We start from the raw sequence: 24706 nt of genomic DNA, 5'->3' as shown, positions 1-24706 counted from the left end.
ATAAGGTGAACAAAATTGCTCACAACACTCCAACTGAAGCCTCACCAGTACTTTATAAAGACTCAAAATTACATCCTTGCTTGTATATTTTAGTCTACTTCAAATAAATCCTAATGTTGCATTTGCCTTCCTCACCACCAACTCAACCTGCTAATTAACCTTTAGGGAATTCTCCACAAGGATTTGCAAGTCCATTTGATCCAAAGATTAAAATAAAAATCTCCATTTAGAAAATAGCTTACACTTTTATTTCTTCCACCAAAGTGCTTGACCATACACTTATTCCATCTCCCACTTCTTTGCCCATTCTTCTAATTTGTCTAAGTCCTTCTATAGTCTGTCTGCTTCCTTAACACTACTGGTGCCGGGCAGATCATGCCATACATAATTACGCAGTGCCAGTCGAAAGAAAACAGATTGCAAATTTCCACATGGTGGAACAGCTACAGAGAAAGTGCAGTGCACGCAGACAAAGAAAGTCGAAGGGCAATGGCAAGGTAGACTGGGGGGGATCAAGTGTTTAGTCAATGCGTGCCAAAGTGAAATGTACGTGCTTGTTGGTGAGTTCTGGCAATGAGGCATTCCAACAGTCTGCATGGGAAACCATCTCACACGATCCGTTATCTTTTCCTCCCAGAAGCACTGCAGCAGCTTTTCAGCTGACCACTGCCTCATGGACTTGTGGTCAAAAGTTTTGACCTGCAGAAAGTTTTCCAAAAACGACAGGTCCAACTAAAAGATTACTCATACCAGTCCCATTTCCCCTGCCTGCTTCATAACGATGGAAGTGTTGTTGAGCTGTTTACATTGGAACATCTACACACCCACAAAGGGGCGGGGCACTGGAACTCCTGTAGAATTGAACAGAAGCCCCTCTGGGATCTCTTCGCCCGAGGTTACCTGACCTTCTGGAGAGAACCAGTGAAGTCGTGCGAGATGTTCCCTTGTCAGCATTGTGCAGGATACATGGTAGCTGTGTTCACTTCAAGATTGCCATCCAGTACATCCCCACATTTGTACATTGCCACACATTTAAATCAGTTTCATTCCACTTCTCCCTAGTGATTAATCGCTTTGCCAAGGTGGAACTTGATCTTGCAGTAGCAATTCAAGACTTGTTCCAAGTGCTTGGCAGCTAGATTCTATAGATGTGTATTGGAGCGTATATTGACTGGCTGCATCACAACCAGTCACCAAAGGAAACACCAATCCTACAAAAAGGTAGTGGGTATGACCCAGTCTAGCATGGGTAAAGCCCTCAACACCATCGAACACATCTACATGGAGCGTTGTCGAGGGAGGGGAGTGGGTCAGGTGGAGTGCCGAGGGGTGGTTGTGTGGGTGGAGACACATCCAGCCCTGAGACATCAGGCAAGGTCGTTTGCTTCCAAACAATTGGTTTATTGATTATTACGGAATATCTCTCTGGTGCTTCCCACTCCCTGCCCCCTTCTGACTCTCACTCCACAATAGAGACCCATGTCAGAATCAGATTTATCATGGTTTCATTGGGGAGCAGCTGAAAGACTACAGGGGGTAAATACCGTAACTCAAGTAGGTGTATACCAGAGGCCGACTGGTGTGTGGAACACTGCTTCACCACACAGGAAAACACTGACTTACACTGTGCACTGGCTACTCTTGCTCCTGCTTCATTGGATTCTGTTGAACAGCCATGTCACTTGTTAGAGGCAGCTGTGTCCCCTGTAGGGAGCCAGGTGATGTGGAAGGACGCCTGGCAAACTAGCCAGGTTAGGAGGGGCTGTAATGGATTTAATGCTTTCTGCACGGAGGAGTATCAGCAACCCAGGTCACAGGTAGAACAGGGTGTTGAAGAAGATGGTTTGCATACTGAGTGTGGGGGTTAGGACCTCATATTGCTTTTGTACCAGGTGAGGCTGCACCTGAACTAGGTGTGTAGTTCTGGTCACCTTGCAACAGGAAAGACGTCATTAAGATGGAAAGAGTGTAAAGAAGATTTACAAGAATGTTGCCAGGATTCAAGAGCTTGAGAGAGGTTAGACAAGTTCAGACTTTATTCCTTGGAGTATAGGAGTCCTTATAGAACTGAATAAAATCGTGAGGGGCATCCAGAGGATGAATGCAGACTATCTTTTTCTCAGGGAAAGGAAATCAAAAGCTAGGGGACACAGGTTTAAGCTGAGAAGTGTAAGATTTATAAGGGACCTCGGGGGCAAAGTCTTCATGTAGAAGGTGGTATGTCTTTTAAACGGGTCTCCAAAAGAAGTGGTTGAGACAGATAAAACATTTAAAAGACACTTGGTCAAGCACATGGGTAGGAAGGGCTTCCTGCCTCTTCCGTCTCACCACCCTCCCCAGCCCTGGCACTACTGCCACAGAAGAGTTGGGCTTTTGAACCACATGCATGACCTGGCATTTTTTTGTGGTGTGGACTGAAGCCTCGAAGATGCAGGATGGTTGTGGCGCGGCGCGGAAGGCCTGGGCCTGAGAGTAGGGAATGAGCCGACTGGCCGATGAGCCGATGTGACCGCAAGAATTTGCAGAGAGTTGTGGACGCAGATCAGCACATCACAGAAACCAGCCTCCCCTCCATGGACTCTGCCTCAGTAAAGCAGCCAGTGTCATCAAAGACTTCCCCAACCCCTCTTCCATTGGGCAGAAGATACAAAGGCTTGAGAGCATGTACCACCAGGTTCAAGGACAGCCTCTATCCTACTGTTAACGGTGTTAAATAGCTCCCCAGTACGATAGGTTAGCCTCTTAACATGACAATCTACCTCGGTTTGATCTTGCACCTTATTGTTTACCTGCACTGCATGCTTCCTGTAGCTGTTGCTTTTTTTTCTGCATTCTTGTTTCCCTCTGTACTACGTCAATGCACTGTGTAATGCATTGCTCTGTATGAACCGTGTATCTCAGTACCTATGACAATAATAAATCAATTCCAGATTTCCCTGATCCCCCACCCTCAGCAAATGAAGTTAAATGACTTGGCATCCCTTTTCTAGACAAAGCACTGGCAGAAATCAAATTGCACTGCTTGCATGGAAGGTACAAATCAAACTCGGCAACCCCTTCCCCAGCCTCAGGATGTCCTGAAGTGTGTTACAAGCTTGCAGAGTGCACACATCCTGGGGTAATGTTGAAAGCTCAGCAAATATTGATAACCTGCCCTGTCCCATCACCAGGGGTGCAGTGATGGTGTAGTTAGTAGTGCTGCTGCCTTGCTTGTCCAGAGACTCGGTTCAATCCTGTCCTTGGCTGCTGTCTGTGTGAGGTTTTCATGCTCCTTCTGTGAGCAGTTCTGGTGCCTCTGGGGGCTCCAGTTTCCTCCCACATCCCAAACACCTGTGTGTTGGTGGGTTAATGGGCTGTTGTAAATCTGCCCCAAATGCTTCTTCATCCCCTTTTGTACCTCTGTCGACACTTTCGAGCACCCAGGTGCACTGTATTTACTGACGATCAGAGGGTCAGTAGTGAGTAGGAGGATTTCTCCCAGACTCTGAGACACAAGAGGTGTACTGCACATGGTGGAAGTCTAGAGCAATACACACAATGTTCTGGAGGAACTCAGTAGGTCAGGCACAATCTATAGAAGGGAATAAACAGTCCGAGACCACTCATCAGGACTCTCAGCTGTTCCTCAACAGTACACTGAGCATGTAAACATCGGAGTGTTTGTGTAAACATATGCGTCCTCAGTGAGGAGTGCACTTTTTGCTGTTGGACTCCGGCCATATTCCACTGAGATACAACACTGGGCGTCATGGGAGGTTGTTCCTGCCTGTGGCCATTGAACTTTGCAGCTCCTCCCGTGGAGGGTCAGACACCCTGAGCCAATAGGCTGGTCCTGGACTTATTTCCATCTGGCATAGTTTGCATATTGTTGTTTGATTGTTTGTGGTTTTGTATTGCTATATTTATGCTCTGTTCTTGGTTGGTGCAGCTGTAACGAAACCCAATTTCCCTCGGGATCAATAAAGTATCTCTATCTATCTTTCTATCTATCTACATGGTGCACGTAAAGATGGGGGTGTTTGTGTAAACACAGGCATTCACTGAGCACATAAACATGGGTTTTATACTCAAAGTTTATGAACGGACCCCTGAATCCATGTGATCTTTCATCCCAGAGATATAACCCCTCACCTCTGAATTCACAGACATGCTTTTTGGATCGCAGCAGGTCCCTGTTGACTAATCCAGAGGAGTAGTTCCTCTTCCAAGGAATCCTGACTAGGGAAGGAGGGAAGTTGAGCAAAACAAATTGACAAAATGGGTTATTGTACAAAGAACAAAGACCGTAGAGTAGTGGGATAGATCTGTACTAAAAAGGACCAGGGAATGTGCTGAGCCTGTCTGCTGGTGGGCTGCTCACAATGCCGACTCAAAGTTTTTGAAACAGAACAAACTTTGTGTAAGGAGTTCCCTGCCCTTATTGAAAGGCTCATTCAGTCTTGCTCCTTTTGTAACCGAGATGAATGATAGTTGTCTCACTCAGGAGGCCAGGGAGCCTGAGCCCCACCGTGCCCTTGGAAAGAGCCTCAGGATGTCCCGGAGCGCTTTCCAGGCAAAGCACCTTGGGGAAAGCAGGGTCTATTGCAGCATAGAGAAAAGAGCAGCCAATTTGTGTACTGCAAGCTCCCGTTAACTGCACTTGGGTGACTAGTAACACAAACTGTTTTGATGCTAAAAGTGGCAGATTTCTATCTGGGGAGATCGCCTATTCTCCTTGAAGGGAGAGGGAACAAACATTGCACCTGAGAAATGATATCACCTTTAGCGCAGTGGCACTGCTGACCGGAGAGAAGGGGTGGGGAGGCTGCTGGGTCACAGCTTCAGCAAAACACTTTAAATCCTGAACTCAGGTGCTGTCAATAGGGATTTTGCATGTCTCCCTTGTCACTGCTCGTCCTCTGATTTCCCTCCACATTCCAACCACGTGCTTGCAAATTAATTGTCTGTTGTACGATACTCTCAGTGAAAGCTTGCTGTGTACGTTACTCTGAGAAAGGTTACTGTACGTCACTCCTGGCGAATGGCTTTTGCTGCTGCTGTTGGCAAATGGTAAAGGTGTGTTGCTGAGATAGAGGGAAATGCAGAGGGAGGGAGTGGGTCTGGCACTGTTGGGTTTAGCATAGGCTTGATAGGCCACATGGCTGTCTTCTGTCTTGTAATGAATAAACCAGACCCTCCCGCTGCCCTGGGAATGCCAGCAGAAATTTTGGAATCTGAAAAAGAAGGTGGCAGAGACAAAGCACGGGGTCATGACTGACTCCTAGTGTGTGTGTGTGTATGTATGTATGTATGTATGTATGTACCAGGCCCACCTGGTTGGTCAGGCTATTGCTGTTTGTAACCCAATGGGCTATTACACCTCCTATGTCACTGTTCATGTAATACTAACCTGCAAAACAATGTGAGATGCAAACGGCAGAAAATAACTTCAAGCCCCGTTTCTGTTACAGTGTAGTCACAGTGACTTTCTGGGCGGGAGCATGGACCTGCAGGTGACACGTACCGGAGTGTTGATGCCAAGATATGATTGGTTACTGTGCAAAATGTATATCACTATCGGTTCAAAGTAATCAACTCGGTAAAGTTTTGCTTCTGCAGCATACCTCAAAGTCTCTTGGTAACTAGGCACTTAAGATCAATCAAGAAAATTATAAGCATTCAAAGTGCACCATTTCCCCCAGGACCCTTTCTCTGTAATTGCATGGCGGTTCATCACGAATGCAAATTGTCAAAAGATGAAGTACATGCTTAATTTTGTTTTTCAGAGACTAGGCTCAAGAGTGAATATGTAGTGTTGATGTATTTGTCAGCCATTATCTCATTGAACGTTGCCCCTGAGAGGCTGACTGGTCTCTTTTCCATGTTTGTCCATGTATCAGTAAAAAGTAAGTGGCGCGATTTTAAAGGCATGCCTCTTCGCTGTCCAATGGCTGCAAGTCCAATTTGTAGTGGGAGATGGCATGGGATTTCTGCGTGTTACTGAGGGGAGACACACTGGATGGAGTGTGCAAATGATGCAGGAAGAGGGGGTGTCAGTGGAGGGCAATACTGGGTGTCTAAATGTGGGGGCACAGAGGATGACAATTTAAATGAAGGCACAGATGGCAGTGTATAACCAGGGAGGGTCCTTGTTGGCAATTAAACTGGGATGGCAGTGATTATTCAGTCTTCAGCTTGTAAATACTCTCAGTTCTGTATGAAAATGTCAGCAGAGCACATGCCAATCCTCACTGAGGGTGCGGGGGGGTACTGGTTAGTGGTGGAAAGGGCGAGCAGCTTCAAGTTCCAGGGTGTAAATATCTCACAGGATCCCTCCTGGACCCAACACACTGATGGAATCACAACCAGGGGTTTGAGAAGGTTCAGCGTGTCATCAAGACTCCAGCTGTATGATGGAGAGCACTCTGACTGGTTGCATCACTGCCGGATAGCGAGGCTCCAATACACGGGATCGAAAGAAGCTGCAGAGGGTTGTAACCTCAGCCCGTTCCCTCATGGGCACGTCTCCCCGTCATTGAGGATATCTTCAAGATGCAGTGCCTCAAGAAGGTGACATCAGCATCCAAGATGTGTCTTATTCTCATTGGGCAAGAGGCACTGGGGCCTAAAAACCCACACTCAACAGGAACAGCATCATCCCCACTTCCATCAGATTTCTGAACAGTATACCAACCTATGGACACCATCTCACTATTCCTCTTTTTTCCCTGTGGATTTTTTTTTTCTAACGTAATAATTTTGATGTCTTGCATGGCACTGCTGCCACAGAACAACAGACTTCATGACGTATGTCAGTGTGTTTGATTTTGTTTTGGTGTAAGTAAAAGCATCCGTTAGTCTTGTGAGACCATGAATCTGCCCCTGGAAAGTCTTCACTCTCCAGGGCGCAGGCCTGGGCAAGGTTGTATGGAAGACCAGCAGTTGTCCATGCTGTAAGTCTCCCCTCTCCACGACACCAATGTTGTCCAAGGGAAGGGCATTGGGACCCATACAGCTAGACACCAGTGTCATCGGAGAGCACTGTGTGGTTAAGTGCCTTGCTCAAGGGCACAACACATTGCCTCAGCTGGGGCTCGAACTCACGACCTTCAGGTCACTAGTCCAATGCCTTAACCACTTGGCCACGTGCCCACTGTTTTGATGTACACATGAGGAAACATGAGGAAATGAATTGTAGCAGCAGAGATGTGGTTTTTGAGGAGGATGTAAAGAATATCATGGATTAAATGAATATCTAACGAGGATGTCATAAACAGAGCAAATACAAAGGGAGAAATTATGTATGAGATCATGAAAAGGCAACGTAACTTCATTGGACATGTGATTAGGAAAGAGGAGTTAGAATGTATGGTAATTAAGGGAAAGATTGAAGGGAAGAAAGCAAGAGGAAGACAAAGACAAATGATGATGGAGACAGCAGCCAGACAATTGGAAATGAATACCAATGAATTGATCCACTTGACCTGAAACAGGAGTGTGTGGGCCATGGCAATCAAAGCTCAAACTAGGCACGGCACCTGATGATGATGGTGATGTAGCTCATCATGTGTTAGTAGCTCAGGCAGATTGGCCAAATTAATAAGCAGGACGGTTTATGAGAACGTACTGGAAAATTGCTCAGTCAGATTTGGGGGCAGCTGGGGGTTCCAACTTCTACAAGCAGTGTCAGCAGCCTTCGTTTTTTTTTGGCTAGAAGTTTTTGTTGGGGATTTTGGCCTGACTCTCCCTTCTCGACACCCAGCCCAGTACAGGACCTTGGTATAAGTACTGGCATCTCAAGGGGTGGTGGAGCTGAGTCTTTGAAAATTTGTAAGAAAGAGGTAAATACTTTCTCAATAAGCTAGGGGACAAAATATTTATTACTATGTGGAGTTGAGGTTACAGTCAGGTTGGCCATTACCTATGTAGCAATACATTGTGGAGTTGGCCCTTCCAGCCCTTTGAGCAGTGCCCCCCCCCAACAACCCCCTGACAACCCTGATTTAACCCTAACCTAATCACGGGATAATTTACAATGACCACTTAACAAACCTGGTATGTCTTTGAACTGTGGGAGGATGCCAGAGCCCCTGGAGGAAATGCATGCATTCCATAGGGAGGATGTACAAAGCCTTACACAGGTTATGCTGAGACAGAGCGCTGAGCTCCGACGTCCCCAAATTTTAACCTTTCATGCTACTGTGGTGCCCAGATATGAATGGATTGGATTAGAGAAATTGAATGGATAGAACAAATTTGAGGGGCCGCGTGGTCTCCTGCCTCTAATTCATATGCATGTGTATTTTACTGAATTCTTCTGAGTTGTAACCACCGAGGATGTGGAGGGCCACTCCCGTCTTTTACTACATTTGAGGCTCAAAGGCCAAAACATTAATTCACTGACTTTTAATTATCATCAGGTTCTGAAAACCCACCTCTTAAATGTGATTGGTCATTAAAGCAACTACAACTATTTCCCAAAGGGAGTCATTAAAAACCAACAGCTCAGTAGACAAGAAATAACTATTACATCTCAGTGTTTAGAAACAGTCAACGTGCTATTAATGGACTTGCTGGCTTAGCATCGAAGTATGACCTGATAAGACCTTGTTGTCTTAGTAACCATACAGACCCTGGTATAGAATGGCACTGGACGAGGTTGCTAAGCGTTGACAAAGGCTGCCTTTCATGATGACAATTGATAGACTGGCCAGTGATTAGTGAGGGGGGTGTTGAAATGCTATAACTTAATCTTTTACTGATTCACCAATATGCGAGATTTCTGCCCAGACTACCGTGAGCCCCTGTGAGAGGCTGCGAGTTGTTTTCACGCACGGTTTGATTGCCACCATGGCGGGTTGTTATTCAGCAGTGCACTTGACTGGCTGACTGGCTTTGGTGATTGCACCCCCCCCCCCCAGTACACTGGCATTCAGCAACCATTTGGGGATGGGGCTGGCTTAAACTTAGCACGCCGCACAAGGTGGGTTTGTACCTTCTCAACCTCTGCCTTGTCATCATACAATGTGCTCACAAGCACTTGGAACATAAACCGTACAGGCCTTTCAGCCCACAGTGTTGTGCTGACCTTTTAACCTACTCCACAATCAAGTCTTCCCTCCTACTAGCTCTCCATTTCCCTTTTATCCATGTGCATATCTAAGAGTCTCTTAAATATCCCTAATATCTCAGCCTGTACCCCTGGCACTGTATTCTGGGCAGTTACCATTCTCTGTATCAAAACTGGACCTCTGAGGTATCTCCCCAAACTTTCCTTCATTCAGTTTAAGAGGATAGCCTTTGGAATTGGCCATTGCTCCCCTGGGAGAAAGGTGCTGGCTGCCCACTCTATGAATGCCTCATCATTTTACACACTTCTATGAAGTCACTTCTCATCTTCCTTCATTCCAAAGAGAATAGCCCAAGCTCGCTCAACCTTTCCTCAGAAGACATGCTATCTAATCCAGGCAGCATCCTGGTAAATTTCCTCTGCAATCCCTCAAAAGTTTCCACATCCTTTCTTTAATAAGGTGACCAGAACAGAACCCAGTACTAGAATTTTATAGAAGAATTTGGAAGTATTTTCCTGGTAAAATCATCTTTTTGAAATACCTCAGCAATTTTCAATTAAGTATGAACTCCCTCCCAGCTGTGGTTCCAGCCCAGTTGGTACGTGGGTGGGAAACTACTTGGGAAGATCAGGTGTTGTAAGCAAGGAACAATTTGGCTGGCACCATGGCACACCTGGTCGGATTTGCTGTCTCACATTTGGTAGGATTGCTGTCTCACATTTGGTAGGATTACTGTCTCACAGTTGGCACATCTGGCAAGATTACTGTCTCACAGCTGGTAGGATTGCTGTCTCACAGCTGGCACATCTGGTAGAGTTACTGCCTCACATCTGGTAGGATTGCTGTCTCACAGCTGGCACATCTGGTAGGATTGCTGCGTCACATCTGGCATCTGGTAGAATTGCTGCCTCACATCTGGTAGGATTGCTGCGTCACATCTGGCATCTGGTAGAATTGCTGCCTCACATCTGGTAGGATTGCTGCCTCACATCTGGCATCTGGTAGGATTGCTGCCTCACATCTGGCATCTGGTAGAATTGCTGCCTCACATCTGGTAGAATTGCTACCTCACATCTGGTAGGATTGCTGTCTCACATCTGGCATCTGGTCGGATTGCTGCCTCACATCTGGCATCTGGTCGGATTGCTGCCTCACATCTGGTAGGATTGCTGTCCCACAGCTGGCAGGATTGCTGCAGTGACCCCAGGTTCACCTGATGTCTGATGCTGTATGCAATGAGTTTGTATGTTCTTCCGGTGACCATGTGGGTTTCCTCTGAGCGCTTCAGTTTCCTCCCATGTTCCAAAGATACGCAGGTTCGTGGTGGAATTAGCCACTGTAAGGTGCTCTTAGTGAGTGGTAGTGTATTGTTATCAGAGGGAAATTGATGGGAATGTGGAGGGAACATTAGTGAGGAACAAGACTGCTTTGTGAGCTAGCATAATTTTGATGGGCTGAAATGACTTCCTCTGAATGTTTTCCATATTTCCTTACAATGCAGGAATGAAACAAGACATGAGATTGTACTCCATATGGTGGTAGTGACTGTAAGATTTGACTATCAAGCAGATTTCCAAGAATGTTTTGAAGGTGAAGAGCAATACGAGGATGTTTTGGGAGGAATATCTGGAGGTAGACCTGACGGAACTGGACAAGGGGTGTTGCAAAGGTCCGGAAGGGTCAGACAGATGTAAATATCAGGAGGGGCAAGCCCCAGTGGGTATTCAAACACGGATAAATATTTTAAAATTGGACCCTTGCTGGATTGTGAGGTCATTCTTGGTGATTTGGTAAGCAAGGCTTGCTGGTGGTCAGAGTATATGAGTCTAATGCAGAATTTAACCCAGTCCTGCTGGTTTGGTTGATGTCAGTTTAAAGTGAGGGGACAGTCACTAGTACCAGACAAGTGAGCCACAGGGTTGTAATCCACCACACGGACAACCGTGTGAGGAATTCAGCTTCTCAGAGGAGCCCACCATAGTCCGGACAGTAAGGGATATTAATTTTCAGCATTTCAACACCGTCTGGCAGATCATGGAGGCCGACCACTGGCCAGTGTGCCAGTCTTCTCAGTGACCTCAGCTTGGGGATGTGGTTAGGGGAGCTTTGGAATAAATCTCTCCAGAGGTTCTCAAACGTACAGAGTGGGAAGGCTGATCCCTCCTTGGCTTCGCTCTGATCACCCTGGTGCCAGGACAGCGGCTCTGCCGGCAAATGGAAAATAATGTACTAGCTTTCCCAGCAGTGGGAATTGGCAAGGAAGAGTCAGCTGGGTCAGTGGTGGGCAGGGGCAAATTGCTGGACGGGTGGAATAACATGCATTCTTGTTCTTGATTCCCTAATGCAGCTAGGTTTTCTGCACACATAGGTTAATCCATCTTTCCATACTTGTGTGGGAAGTAGAGTCGGCAGTTGTGTTTAATTAGTGCCTTTCACAACCTCATGACATTGCAAAGCAGTCTGCAGCTAATGAAGTGTTGGCCCACTGGTACTGTAGGAAATGTGAGAGAGTGTGTGCTCTCTCCATCAGTCTTCCTGACCTGTGCCCAACAACTTTCCATTGTTTTTACATGCAGGATAATTTACAGCAACCAGTTCACCTGTTGGCTCAGGTTAGGGACTGGGAGGAATCCAGAGATCCCACACAGTCAAAGGGAGAATGTGCAAACTTTGCTCAGGTTGAACATGAGGTCAGGATCAATCCCAGTCTCCTGAACCGTGAGGCAAACACGCCAGCCTATGCACTGCCGTGTTGCTATGTTACGTTATGTCATGTCTGTCTGAGACACATAGTTCAACATCTCATCTGCACCTAGAGTGAATATGGATGACCTTTATGTGTGGTGGACTTCTGGTTTGAGTTCAACACTGGCAAAAATCCATTAAATATCTCAAAGACTAATGTCACTTCAGCAAATTCAGGAACAAATACTGGTGAAACACATACAAACAGCTGGAGGATTTCAGCTGGTCAGGCTGCATCTGTGCAGGGAAATAAAATGTTGACATCCGAGTCCTTCGTCGGGATGATTGGTGGGTGATAGGGTGATAACGATTGATTGAAGTTCAAAATGAGTTTTATTACCAAAGCACGTATATGTCACTATATACAACCTTGAGATTAATTTTCCTGTGGGCATACTCAGCAAATCTACAGAATAGTAACGATAACAGGATCAATGAAAGTTCAACCAGAGTGCAGAAGACAACAAATTGTGCAATTGCAAATATAAATAAATAACGAGATAATAAGATACAGTCCTTAAAGTGAGATCATTGGTTGTAGGAACATTTCAATGATGGGGCAAGTGAGTGTAGTTATCCTCTATTATTCAAGAGCTTGATGGTTGAGGGGTAGAAACTGTTCTTGAACCTGTTGGTGTGAGTTCTGAGGCTTTTGTATCTTCTACCTGATGGCAGCAGCGAGAAAAGAGCATGACCTGGTGGTGGGGATCTCTGATATTGGATGCTGCTTTCCTATAATGGCGTTTCATCTAGATGTGCTCAATTGTTCAGTTTCTTCCATAACTGCCACCTGACCTGCTGAGTTTCTCCAGCATTTTGTGTGCTGTTCAAGGATTGCAGCAACTGCAGACACTCTTGTGGGACTTGAAGAGAAAAGACTATTCACATCTTGTGATGACTTGCAGAGTCTTTTCTATATTAGTCAGCAAACAGCCTGGGATATTTGGTCTGGAGGTGGACACGTGGTCACTCCAGGAAATGGGTGCTGGTTAATTTAGTTACTGTTTTGTTTCTACCTAGTTCACTATTGTGTGTAATTTTAGTCAGTAGTTAGATCTAATGATTAACTGAATTGAACTGGGACACACTGCGCTGATCTTAAACAAAACACAGAAACGTCGACTAAATCACCAGCAGAGTACACTACCACACCAAAGGAATGTGCGCTTCCCAGGTCTCTCCGGACCAATTGGCTTTCTCTGTTGGAGTACCCTGACTTGCACATCCCTAGTGGAGATGATAATTGCCAGAATTCAAGACTGTGCTGGGCTCTTCAACCCAGGCTGACTAATGGATGTGTAGTAAAACCTTTTTTAAAAAAAATTATTTTCTTTGATTCTTTTTTAACTTGCTGAAGTATTGGTGATATTGAGAAGTGGCTTGTTTTAGGCAATCTGTTATTTCTGACCAAAGCAGGCAGCCCAAACTGGAGGTCAAACTTTTGTTTTCAAGATAGTTTAATGTTATTTCAAGTCGACAAGCATGAAGGAGAATGAAATAATTGTTACTCTAGATTTGATGAAGCACAAAAATACACACAGTAAGATAAGGAACATGATAGTAATAAAAAACAACAAAAATTAATATGTGAGATTGGTTATATACTTAGATAGTATGTCCATAAAGTGATACTAGGCGCAAGTGTGTCTGTATGTAAGATGACCTACAGGAAATGACAAAGTAGTGGTGGTTGGGGGTGAGGAGGGGTGGGTTAGTGAGTAGCCTTTTACCTTGTTCAGCCTTTCTGTTTGGGGAAAGTAACTGTTTTTGGGTTTGGTGGTCCTGGTGTAGGTGCTACATATCCTCCTCACTGATGGGAGTGGGACATACAGTCCATGAGCTGTGTGGGTGGGACCCTTCATGATGTTACTGGCCCTTTACTAGCACCATTCTTGTATATATGTCCATGATGGAAGGTAGGCTGGTACTGGTGATGTTGGGCAGATTTGACTACTTGTTGTAGAGCCTTCCTGTCTGCTGTAGTGCAGTTCCAGTACCAAGCAGTGACGCAGAATGTTAGGATGCTCTCTATTGTGCATCTGTAGAATGACAGGAGTATAAATGTGCGTAGTCCAGCTCTCTTCAGCCTCCTCAGAAAGTAGAGGTGTTGGTGAGCTTTCCTGACTGTGATTCTGGATTTGCAATGATCATCGTATTTTTGTGGCCCCAAACTTTGGAGTCTGCTAGTGGAACTATCGTGTCTATTAAAGCACATCATAATTTTAAACATCACTTTTAAGATGGCAGCAGAGTGGTGCTGCTGCCTCACACCTCGTGATCCAGTTTCGATGGTGGCCCCTGATGCCATCTGAGAGGGTTTGTATGTTCTCCCTGTGACCACATGGTTTCACTTCCATTGCTCCAGTTGCCCTCATCTTCCAAAGACAGATTGGTAGGGTAATTGACCGCTGTAAATTACCATTTCGTGTAATTGAACAGAAGTTGATGAGCTTATGAGGGAAAATATTTAGCACAGCAGTGTAATAAGGAGAGGCAGAATGAGTTTGTGGATTGCTCTATTGGGAGCAGGCATGGACCTAATGAGTCCAGTGGCTGCTTTCTACTTTGTAACGTGCTTTTTAATATGCAAGTCCACCTTTATGGAGGAAGGAACCCAAGGCTGCTGTTCAATCAATCCTGCTTGCTAAAATCTTTTTTCAGCGTTTCCTGAGTCTCCAAGACTTCCGAAGATATGGAAGCCAGAACCATGCAAAAATGTCCATAGACCAACAAAGGCCTGGTGTATTTAACATAATGTTGCTGGATCTGAAATCGCAATATCTAGCAGTGATTCTACATAACCTATTCATCCCCAGAAACACTAACACTAGATAAAGTATCAGTGGGTCAGCTGGTCATCACAGGTTAACTTGATAGATTCCTGTGACAGGGACAGAGTACAGTGTTATATTGTTTCCATAACCAGAGTTCTCCACTCACGATTCACCATGCTGAAATCTGTAATTGCAGAACAGAAATTCTTGTGATAATTTCATAATGAGGTTTGGTGGTCAGTTTGCAAGCTTGTAATTGTATTGTTCTGTTAGTACTTCTCTCTCTTTGTTACTCGTACTGCATCACACTCTCACCCTCTCTCATCATATCACTCTCCCTCAATTTCACTAACGTAAGAAATAGTTAGAGTTGTGTTGTGTATTTAATGTTTCAATGGCATTTAAGTAATCTTTATAGAAACATAGAAAACCTACAGCACAATACAGGCCCTTCGGCCCACAAAGTTGTGCCGAACATGTCCCTACCTTAGAAATTATTAGGCTTACCTATAGCCCTCTATTTTTCTAAGCTCCATGTACCTATCCAAAAGTCTCTTAAAAGACCCTATTGTATCCGCCTCCACCACCGTTGCCGGCAGCCCATTCCACGCACTCACCACTCTCTGAGTAAAAAACTTACCCCTGACATCTCCTCTGTACCTACTCCCCAGCACCTTAAACCTGTGTCCTCTTGTGGCAACCATTACAGCCCTGGGAGAAAGCCTCTGACTATCCACACGATCAGTGCCTCTCATCATCAGGTCACCTCCCATTCTCCGTCGCTCCAAGGAGAAAAGGCTGAGTTCACTCAACCTATTCTCATAAGGCGTGCTCCCCAATCCAGGCATGGTCCTTGTAAATCTCTGCACCCTTTCTATGGCTTCCACATCCTTCCTGTAGTGAGGCGAGCAGAACTGAGCATGGTACTCCAAGTGGGGTCGGACCAGGGTCCTCTATAGCTGCAACATTACCTCTCGGCTCCTAAACTCAATTCCATGATTGATGAAGGTGAATACACCGTATGACTTCTTAACCACAGAGTCAACCTGCGCAGCTGCTTTGAGCGTCCTATGGACTTGGACCCCAAGATCCCTCTGATCCTCCATGCTGCCAAGAAAGAGTCTTACCATTAATACTATATTCTGCCATCATATTTGACCTATCAAAATGAACTACTTCACACTTATCTGGGTTGAACTCCATCTGCCACTTCTCAGCCCAGTTTTGCATCCTATAAATGTCCCCCTGTAACCTCTGACAGCCCTCCACACTATCCACAACACCCCCAACCTTTGTGTCATCAGCAAACTTACTAACCCATCCCTCCATTTCCTCATCCAGGTCATTTATAAAAATCATGAGTAGTAAGGGTCCCAGAACAGATCCCTGAGGCACTCCACTGGTCACCGACCTCCATGCAGAATATGACCCGTCTACAACCAGTCTTTTTTTTCTGTGGGCAAGCCAGTTCTGGATCCATAAAGCAATGTCCCCTTGGATCCCATGCCTCCTTACTTTCTCAATGAACCTTGCATGGGGTATCTTATCAAATGCCTTGCTGAAATCCATTTACACTACATCTACTGCTCTTTCTTCATCAATGTGTTTAGTCACATCCTCAAAAAATTCAATCAGGCTCATAAGGCACGACCTGCCCTTGACAAAGCCATGTTGACTATTCCTAATCATATTATACCTCTCCAAATGTTCATAAATCCTGCCTGTCAGGATCTTCTCCATCAACTTACCAACTACTGAAGTAAGACTCACTGGTCTATAATTCCTTGGGCTATCTCTACTCCCTTTCTTGAATAAAGGTACAACATCCGCAACCCTCCAATCCTCCGGAACCTCTCCCATCCCCATTGATGATGCAAAGATCATCGCCAGAGGCTCAGCAATCTCCTCCCTTGCTTCCCACAGTAGCCTGGGGTACATGTCATCCAGTCCTGGCGACTTAACCAACTTGATGCTTTCCAAAAGCTCCAGCACATCCTCTTTCTTGATATGTACATGCTCAAGCTTTTCAGTCTGCTGCAAGTCATCACTACAATCACCAAGATCCTTTTCCATAGTGAATACTGAAGTAATGTATTTATTAAGTACCTCTGCTATTTCCTCCGGTTCCATACATACTTTCCCACTGTCACACTTGATAGGTCCTATTCTTTCACGTCTTATCCTCTTGTTCTTCACATACTTGTAGATTGCCTTGGGGTTTTCCTTAATCCTGCCTGCCAAGGCCTTCTCATGGCCCCTTCTGGCTCTCCTAATTTCCTTCTTACGCTCCTTCCTGTTAGCCTTACAATCTTCTAGATCTCTAACGTTACCTAGCTCTCTGAACCTTTTGTCAGTCAGTCAGTCAGTCAGTGGGTGCCGTCCTGAATCTGGGGTTCGCGGCTATGCACCTCCATCTTCTTCGATCGTAAGCTTTTCTTTTCTTCTTGACTAGATTTATTACAGCCTTTGTACACCACGGTTCCTGTACCCTGCCATAACTTCCCTGTCTCATTGGAACTTACCTATGCAGACATCCACACAAATATCCCCTGAACATTTGCCATATTTCTTCCGTACATTTCCCTGAGAACATCTGTTTCCAATTTAAGCTTCTGATTCCTGCCTGATAGCCTCATAATTCCCCTTACTCCAATTAAACACTTTTCTAACTTGTTTGTTCCTATCTCTCTCCAGTGCTATTGTAAAGGAGATAGAATTATGATCACTATCTCCAAAATGCTGAGAGATCTGACACCTGACCAGGTTCATTTCCCAATACCAAATCAAGTATAGCCTCTCCTCTTGCAGGCTTATCTACATATTGTGTCAAGAAATCTTTCTGAACACACCTAACAAACTCCACCCCATCTAAACCCCTTGCTCTAGGGAGATGCCAGTCGATATTTGGGAAATTAAAATCTCCCATCACGACAACTCTGCTATTATTACACCTTTCCAGGATCTGTTTCCCTATCTGCTCCTTGATATCCCTGTTACTATTGGGCGGCCTATTAAAAATACCCAGTAAAGTTATTGACCCCTTCCTGTTCCTAACCTCCACCCACAGAGACTGTGTAGACAATCCCTTCATGGCATCCACCTTTTCTGCAGCCTTTATATATTGCTTGATTAAGCATTCTTGTTTAAATAATTAATGATGGGGCATATGTAAAAATATATTAATTGCATATGTCATCACACTACCAGGTGATAAATGCGTGCCTCACTTAAAGTAAACTTGAACTGTGACCCACATTCCCAGACTCCCATGTCTTCCTTTGAATTAGTTTAATGTTTTGAAGTGACCATCTCGTCTCCTGTTCCTACCTTGCTATTCAAAATGATGGCTGATTTGTTACCCTCTGTGCCATCTTCCAGCCTTGTGTCCTAAAGTTCCTAAGTGTCACTTTGTAACTGAGCTCCTTTCTTATTAATTCTTCTTTCTTCAATTGCAGAGCTCCTGGGCTCCACAAAGAGGCTGAATGTGAACTACCAAGATTCAGATGGGTGAGTACCATCAGCTTCCGGTTTGCACTGATCTTGCAACCCTCAGTGCCAAAAATCAGTTCAGCTGTAGGATCAATCGATACCCCAGGGAACATTTTCCGTGTTGAGGTCCCTGTATTGTTTATCTTAAAGAGGGGATACCGTACTGGGGAAAGTATCACAATGCATTCTTCAAATGTCTGTTTTTTGCCTCAAGCTGATGCTATCTTTACTGTTGATGCAAATGCAAAGAGCTGGGTCTTCTGTTACACATTTCTTACCGTGAAATAGTTGTGGGTTCTGCCCCTACAAAATCAGTCAAACATAGAACATAGAAGGCAATTCATGAGGTAAGGGGTTATCACCGTTTCTGACTATTCCTTGACTACTCTCAGCAAACAAAATAATCTGTCTAATATCTCTGTTTTTGAACGAGTCTTGGATCAGAAAGATCTCTCTTTCCACAAACACTTGCTGAGAGTTACTAGCTTTTTCTGTTTTTATTTCAGATTTCAAGCAAATACAGTTTTTTTTTGATATTCGGGAATTTTACAAAGTCTATTTTGAAGCCCCTAGGATCTTGCACAGGCACGTTATCTGATGATGTAGTAATTGGGAGCTGTAGGTGGGGCGATACCCAATCTTATAAAAGAACCAAGATACCGATCACTGACAAAAGTGAATGCTATTCAATTGCTTGACTAAAGCTTAAATTCAGAACTTCTGGAGGTAAACAACAGGTGGTTTGACATCTGAAAACAGAAAGTGCTGGGAAGAGACGGGTGCGTGCGGAGAGAAAAACAGATCAACACCTCATCTGCACTTGAGCAAAGAAAGAAGATTTGAGTGCAAAAGGGTTGCCACCTACACCATGAATCACCCAGTACTGACTGGCCTGCCTATTCCCAGCCATTTTGGATGGGCTTTGAGTTCATGTCAAAATTTCAGAAGTGGTCCGAGTGGCTGGTCTCTCTTTACGGAAGGAAATCACAAACTCCAGACACGGTTCACAAAGGGCAGCCTGCACTCGTATTTCGGCCAAGGTGACTGCTGTCTATGTGGGCTCAGACCAAGGACTGGAAGAACATTCATTCCTGAGGGTCTTACAACGACTCTGCTCCTTATAAAACATCACCTTGTGACAGGAACGCAGGTGGTGGCTGTGTTTTTCTCTGTGATGGCTCTTTAACCCCTCCCGGAGGCTTCAGGTATATGACATTAGCACAGCGTGGGTGTACCTGCCCAGCGGCTTCCCCACTCTTCAGGTGCCACACGGGCTTTAGGAAAAGCAGCATGGAAGTGTCATCGCTCAGTAAAGGCAACTGTCTGGGTCGTTAGTGAAGGATATGTGAGGTACCTGTTAAGCCAGAGGAGTGGTTAAGATGGCCAGTGCTGTAGCTGAGCATTAGTGGAGCGATGCAGTTGAGAACTGGCTATGAGTCTTTCTGGTCAGTGGATGTGGAAGAGGGTGAGACAAATGTTGGAAGAGTCCAGGAACTATCCACAAGTTTTACTTGTTGGTCCCTAGGCACCTGCCCACTGGAGGGCCCTGAGGCGCTATCCTTTTCTGTACGTGCAGAGTTGGTGAGTTCCCTCACGTCAACTCAGACCATGGTCATCATGTCTAAGGCTGGACAACGAATGCAAATACTTCAAGGGGCTCCCACCTACCCTTGCTGCCTGCCTGGTCGTTGGGTTTCCTGCTGGCAGCCGTATAGTGCTCTTTACACTGATTTGTGCAGTCAAAGGACACTTAGTACACAGAAAAAGCACCTTAAGCCTCCCAAGTACTTACAAAGTGTGTTGCATTGCAGAAACGATGGTGTATGCAAAGCTCTATCCCAAAATCTGTAATGTAAAAACCATCAGAGAATGAACTGCTCACGAGAGACCTAATGACAGCAATAGGGAAGGATCTCTCTTATCGCTCTTTGAAATGGTCATAGGGTCCTTTAAATGCATTTACAACACTGACTACATCTCCACCAGTTAATTGGCTGTAGAAGGACTTCAAGAGGTGCTGAGGTCACGATGGGCACTGTGTCTGCTTTTGGTTTGCCTTGGGCCTCTTTCCTCAGTCTGACTTGGTAGCTGTCAGATGAGATCAGAGCGATGTTGGAACCAAAACACTGGGCCTTTGCATTGGGAGCCTGACTCAGGCTCAAAAATACTTAATTAAAACTGCTGTCCACGTTCAACTGAGGGCCGAGTCTTGAGTCTGTTCCTGCTCGATGAGTAGAGATGAACTTCGAACAAACCTGGTCTCATGTGTTGGGAATCCCAGCATACAGATACCTGGAGGACGGACGTGTTGACAGCTCAGTGGGTCTCAGGCCCCCTTAACTGCAAGGGAATGATGATTAATGCAGTGCCACTGAGGTGCCCCACAGCTGGATGTTCTGCACTTTCCCAAACTGAAATACACTTGGCAGGGCTTCTGTTGTGAGGAAAAAGGCTCAAAGGTTTATTTTATTGTCAAGGTATGTATGTACTGTACTGTACAACTCTGATATCCGTCTTCTCCAGATAGCCATGAAATACAGAAAAACTATGGGAGTTTCTTGTTGAGAAAGAAAACATCAACCCCTTCCCACCCCGCCACACGAAAACGAAAAAGAAACAAAACTTACAAAACCCAAACTCCCCACTACCTCCCTCACACAAAAAATTAACATTGCCTACATGGACAACAACAGCTGGAACATCAAACCCCAAACCCCCAACCCCCTTCCTTGCACAAAATCTAACAGATCGCCCATCCAGAAATCGGTGACTAGAACCTCAGACCCCAACCCTCTGCCTTGCACAAAAAAAGACAATAGCATCAAGGATGCCAGAAAGGTCATTGATACTGTGAATGCTAGCAGTACCAGCGTGCATATGTAACTTGAACACCTCTCCAAAATAGTTAATCAGATTTTCCATATTCCTCGTAGTCACTTACACAGAAGGCCATTCAGCCCATTGAACCAATACACAACTGGCAGCAATCCCATCAGTCCCATTCTTCAGGCCAGAGAGCATTCAGCTCCGAGGTTTTTAGAGCACGTGAATTGGTCAGTTGTTTAATGTGAGTCATTAATTGTTTAGAGTAACTTGTGTTTTTTTTCAGCAACACGCTCTTTGTAATGTGGTCTCCTGGTTCTTTCTGCTTAAGCTTGCTAAGTTTATTTTGATAGGTTCAGGGGTTCTGTGTTACTTGTATTATTTAAGTGGATGCCTGATTAGTACTAATAACGGGGTCTTAGTTTTGAGAATGTTTTTTCTCACAGTATAGCTCGGCCAAGCCACTGATGTTCTTTTGGAATCATTATAAATAAACTCTGGTTGCCATCTCTACGTCAGAGCCTATCTTTCCTCCACACTTAGGTTCAAATATTGCCAGTGCACGCCGTGACACATTCCCCATTTGCATCACTCTATCCCATTATCTCTCACTTCACTGTTTACTTCCCCCGCCCCAGTTTCTCTTACCACTCACTCACATTGTGACCAGTTCACCAACTGAGCAAAACATTTTGGGATTTGGGAGGAAAGTAGAGAACCTACAGAGAAGTCACAGGAGAATATACACACTACAACTGTGTACAGGCAGGCTGGAGGAGAGGATCAAACCTGGGTTACTGGAGCTGGAAGACAGCAATACTAACTGTTACGCTTCTGTGCCAGCCAATACATGATGAGCATCTTAAACAATCAGTTCCCAAGGTGGCTGTTCACCCTACTCTCTAAGGTGGCACGCTGCTCTCTAAGACAGAGGAGTCTGGTTCTGGAGGTGACCCACACTGTCTGTCCAAGCCCACACATCAGTCCACTGCTGAGAGAATGCCGTACTGTCAGCACTATTGGTGCTAAGGAACAAGGTTACACGTAAGTCACCCAGTGAATGCCGAACCATCAGTGGTGTTGATCCTAAGGAACAATACTACACTGAAGTCGCTCTTTTGTCTTCAGTGAACGTGATCTTCCCACTGTTCTATTTTTGGGATCTGTTGAGCACACAGGAGCTGTGTTTGCATCCTGGGCTCTGAGAACAACAGCACATGTCAACACTTCATTCATAAACGAGGGGAGGCCTGATAGAAGCTTAAAGTTATGAGATTATAAAAGGCATAGACAGCTGGTGTCTTTCTCCTGGGGTCCAATCTCTGGTACCAGAGGGCATGCATTCAAGGTGGGAGATGGAAAATTCAATGGAGACATGCAGGGCAGTTTTTTTTCACACTGATGGTGGGTGTCTAGGATGTGTTACCAGGGATAGTAGTGGGAGAATATGATGGAGGCATTCGGATATGAATATGCAGGGATTGGAAGGATATGGATCATGTGCGGCAGAAGGGATCAGACGACATTAGCTTAATTATTTGAGCAAAGCATCATGGGCTAAAAGGGCCTGTTCTTGTTTGTACTGTTTTATATAAGAACTGTTTCAAAATAAACAATAATCCAAGGACATACGCAAACACATGTATACAGACAGACAGACCGGCCCACCAGACAGACTGACAGACAAGGTGACCAAAGACACACACATACACACACACACACACACACACACACACACACACACACCCACCCACCCACCCAACACCACCAAAATCCTGGTGCTCTTTGTCTGGGACATCACAAGTTAGCTGTGGCAGTTCTCAAATCCAACACTCGTCATCTTTGGAAAAATCCTTGATACCTGGTATTTTGTGATCTAATGCAAATCTTACTTTCACTCTCCTCAGCTGTGAAGTCTTGTGGCAACATACTGTACAATTTTTAAAAATCATTGTTGCCTTTCTTGTATTGTTAGATGGATCTTTGATAAGCAAAAGGTTCCTGGAGTTGAGTTTGTGGTCAGATCTGCTACGATGAACATGTGAGAGAGAATTGTGGGAAGGTAAAAAGTGAGGGAGTGAGATTGATGGGGAGTCCTCTAGACATGATGGGCTGAATGGTCACTCATACATTGTAAAGAAGTATGAATGGCATTCCTAAAAGGGGTCAAGCAACCCACTGCTACTCCTTATTTATACATTTAAATTTCGTACAAACGTTCTGGTACTTGAAGATGAGACAGAACAGAGAAAGCCAACACAACACTGGTGGGAAGACAGGAGTCTGTAGCTGCTGGAAGGTTGAGCAAACTAGGGCTTTTCTCTTCGGAGCAAAGAAGGATGAGAGAGGTGATAAAATTATAAGAGGCATAGATAGGGTGGTCATCCAGTGCCTTTTAGCCAGGGTGGCAATGGCCAACACCAGGTATCATCTTAAGCTGAACGGAGGAAACTATAGGCGAGATATCAGAGGTAGAATTTACCACACAAAGTGGCCATTGCCTGGGGTTGGTAGTAGAGGCTGATAAATTAGAGCCATTTAAGAGACTCTTAGATAGGATCACGGATAAAAGGAAAATGGAGAGCGATGTGGGAGGGAAGGGTTGATCGTGGAGTAGATTAAAAGGAGGGCACAACATTGTGGGCCGAAGGGCACGTTCTATGTTCTAAACAACCTATTGAGTATCTCAGGAGGTCGAACAGCATCTGTTGGAGGGGTAAGAAATTGGCAGTGTTTTTGTATTAAAACTAACCAACAATTCTTCCTCCACAGATGCTGCTTGACCTGGTGTGTTCCTTCAGAGGATTGTTTGTTAGTGGGATTTGTTGAAAATTGTAAGGAATATTGACAAAGTTAATTCGTAAAATAGTATTTCCATGGTCATCATCTGGTCAGCAGCTTGAGGCCTGTAATTGAAGTCCAAAATGTGTCCATCCCAACATGTAGTTGAACATGTCATTTACATGTTCTGCTCGGTTACAGACACTGAGGTAACACATCCTGGTGGATGGTTCGACGAGCGGGCACTCGTTTCATTCAGTGGAATTGTTGTGGAATATGTCTGACTAGAATAAGTGGAGGATTCTAGCTTTTCAAAGGAGAAAATTACCAACTGTGAAAATTTCAAGCAATGTAGAAAGTAAATTAAGAGATTGGACAGACATGACAAGGCTTAATCTATGCTGCCAACTTTCATAATTGTAGGTGTATTTATCTGGTGCGGTGTTCACAGAACTTTATGCTGCTTGTTGAGCCAGAGCAAATGCAATACGATGTGGTCAAATTGTATCTTATGTGGAATCTGAAGCAGTCAACACTGCATGAGCCAGGAGAATGAAACACAAAATGCCAGAGCAACTCAGCAAGTCAGACAGTATCTACGGAGGGGAATGAACATTTGGCATTTTGGCTGAGACCCTTCATCGGGACTGGAAAGGAAGAGGGCAGAAGCCAGAATAAGAAGGTGGGGGGGAGGGGAAGAAAAACAAGCTGGCGGCTGATAGGTGAGACAGGGTCAGGAGGAAAGGTGGGTGGGTGGGGAAAAGGGGGATGAAGTAAGTAGCTGGGAGGCACGGTGGAAGAGGTAAAGACTAAAGAAGGAGGAACCAAATAGGAGACAACAGTGGACCATGGAAGAAGGGGAATCAAAGGGAGGTGATGGACAGGTGAGAAGGTAACCAGAATTAAGAATGGAAGGGGGGAGTAATTACTGTAAGTTAGAGAAATCGATATTCATGCCAACATGTTGGAGGCTACCAAGATGGAATATGAGGTGTTGCTCCTCCAACCTGAGAGTCACCTGTGCACTCCTGGGCTCCTTTATCC

The 24706-nt window shown here is 45.1% G+C and overlaps 1 protein-coding gene across 4 annotated transcripts in view; it reads left to right on the top strand.

Annotated features, from left to right (window-relative positions):
- The window catches only part of LOC134336613 (caskin-2-like), a 300486-nt gene that overhangs the window by 157008 nt on the left and 118772 nt on the right, over positions 1-24706 (top strand). For all 4 annotated transcript variants that reach the window (XM_063030953.1, XM_063030951.1, XM_063030952.1 and 1 more), the window contains one exon: positions 18025-18076. In XM_063030953.1, the coding sequence (XP_062887023.1) occupies positions 18025-18076 (52 nt within the window). The remainder of the gene's footprint in view (positions 1-18024; positions 18077-24706) is intronic.

The sequence above is a fragment of the Mobula hypostoma genome, chromosome 22, assembly GCF_963921235.1.
Source record: "Mobula hypostoma chromosome 22, sMobHyp1.1, whole genome shotgun sequence".
In the NCBI taxonomy this organism is placed as follows: domain Eukaryota; kingdom Metazoa; phylum Chordata; class Chondrichthyes; order Myliobatiformes; family Myliobatidae; genus Mobula; species Mobula hypostoma.
This window is presented reverse-complemented; position numbering and strand designations above follow the sequence as displayed.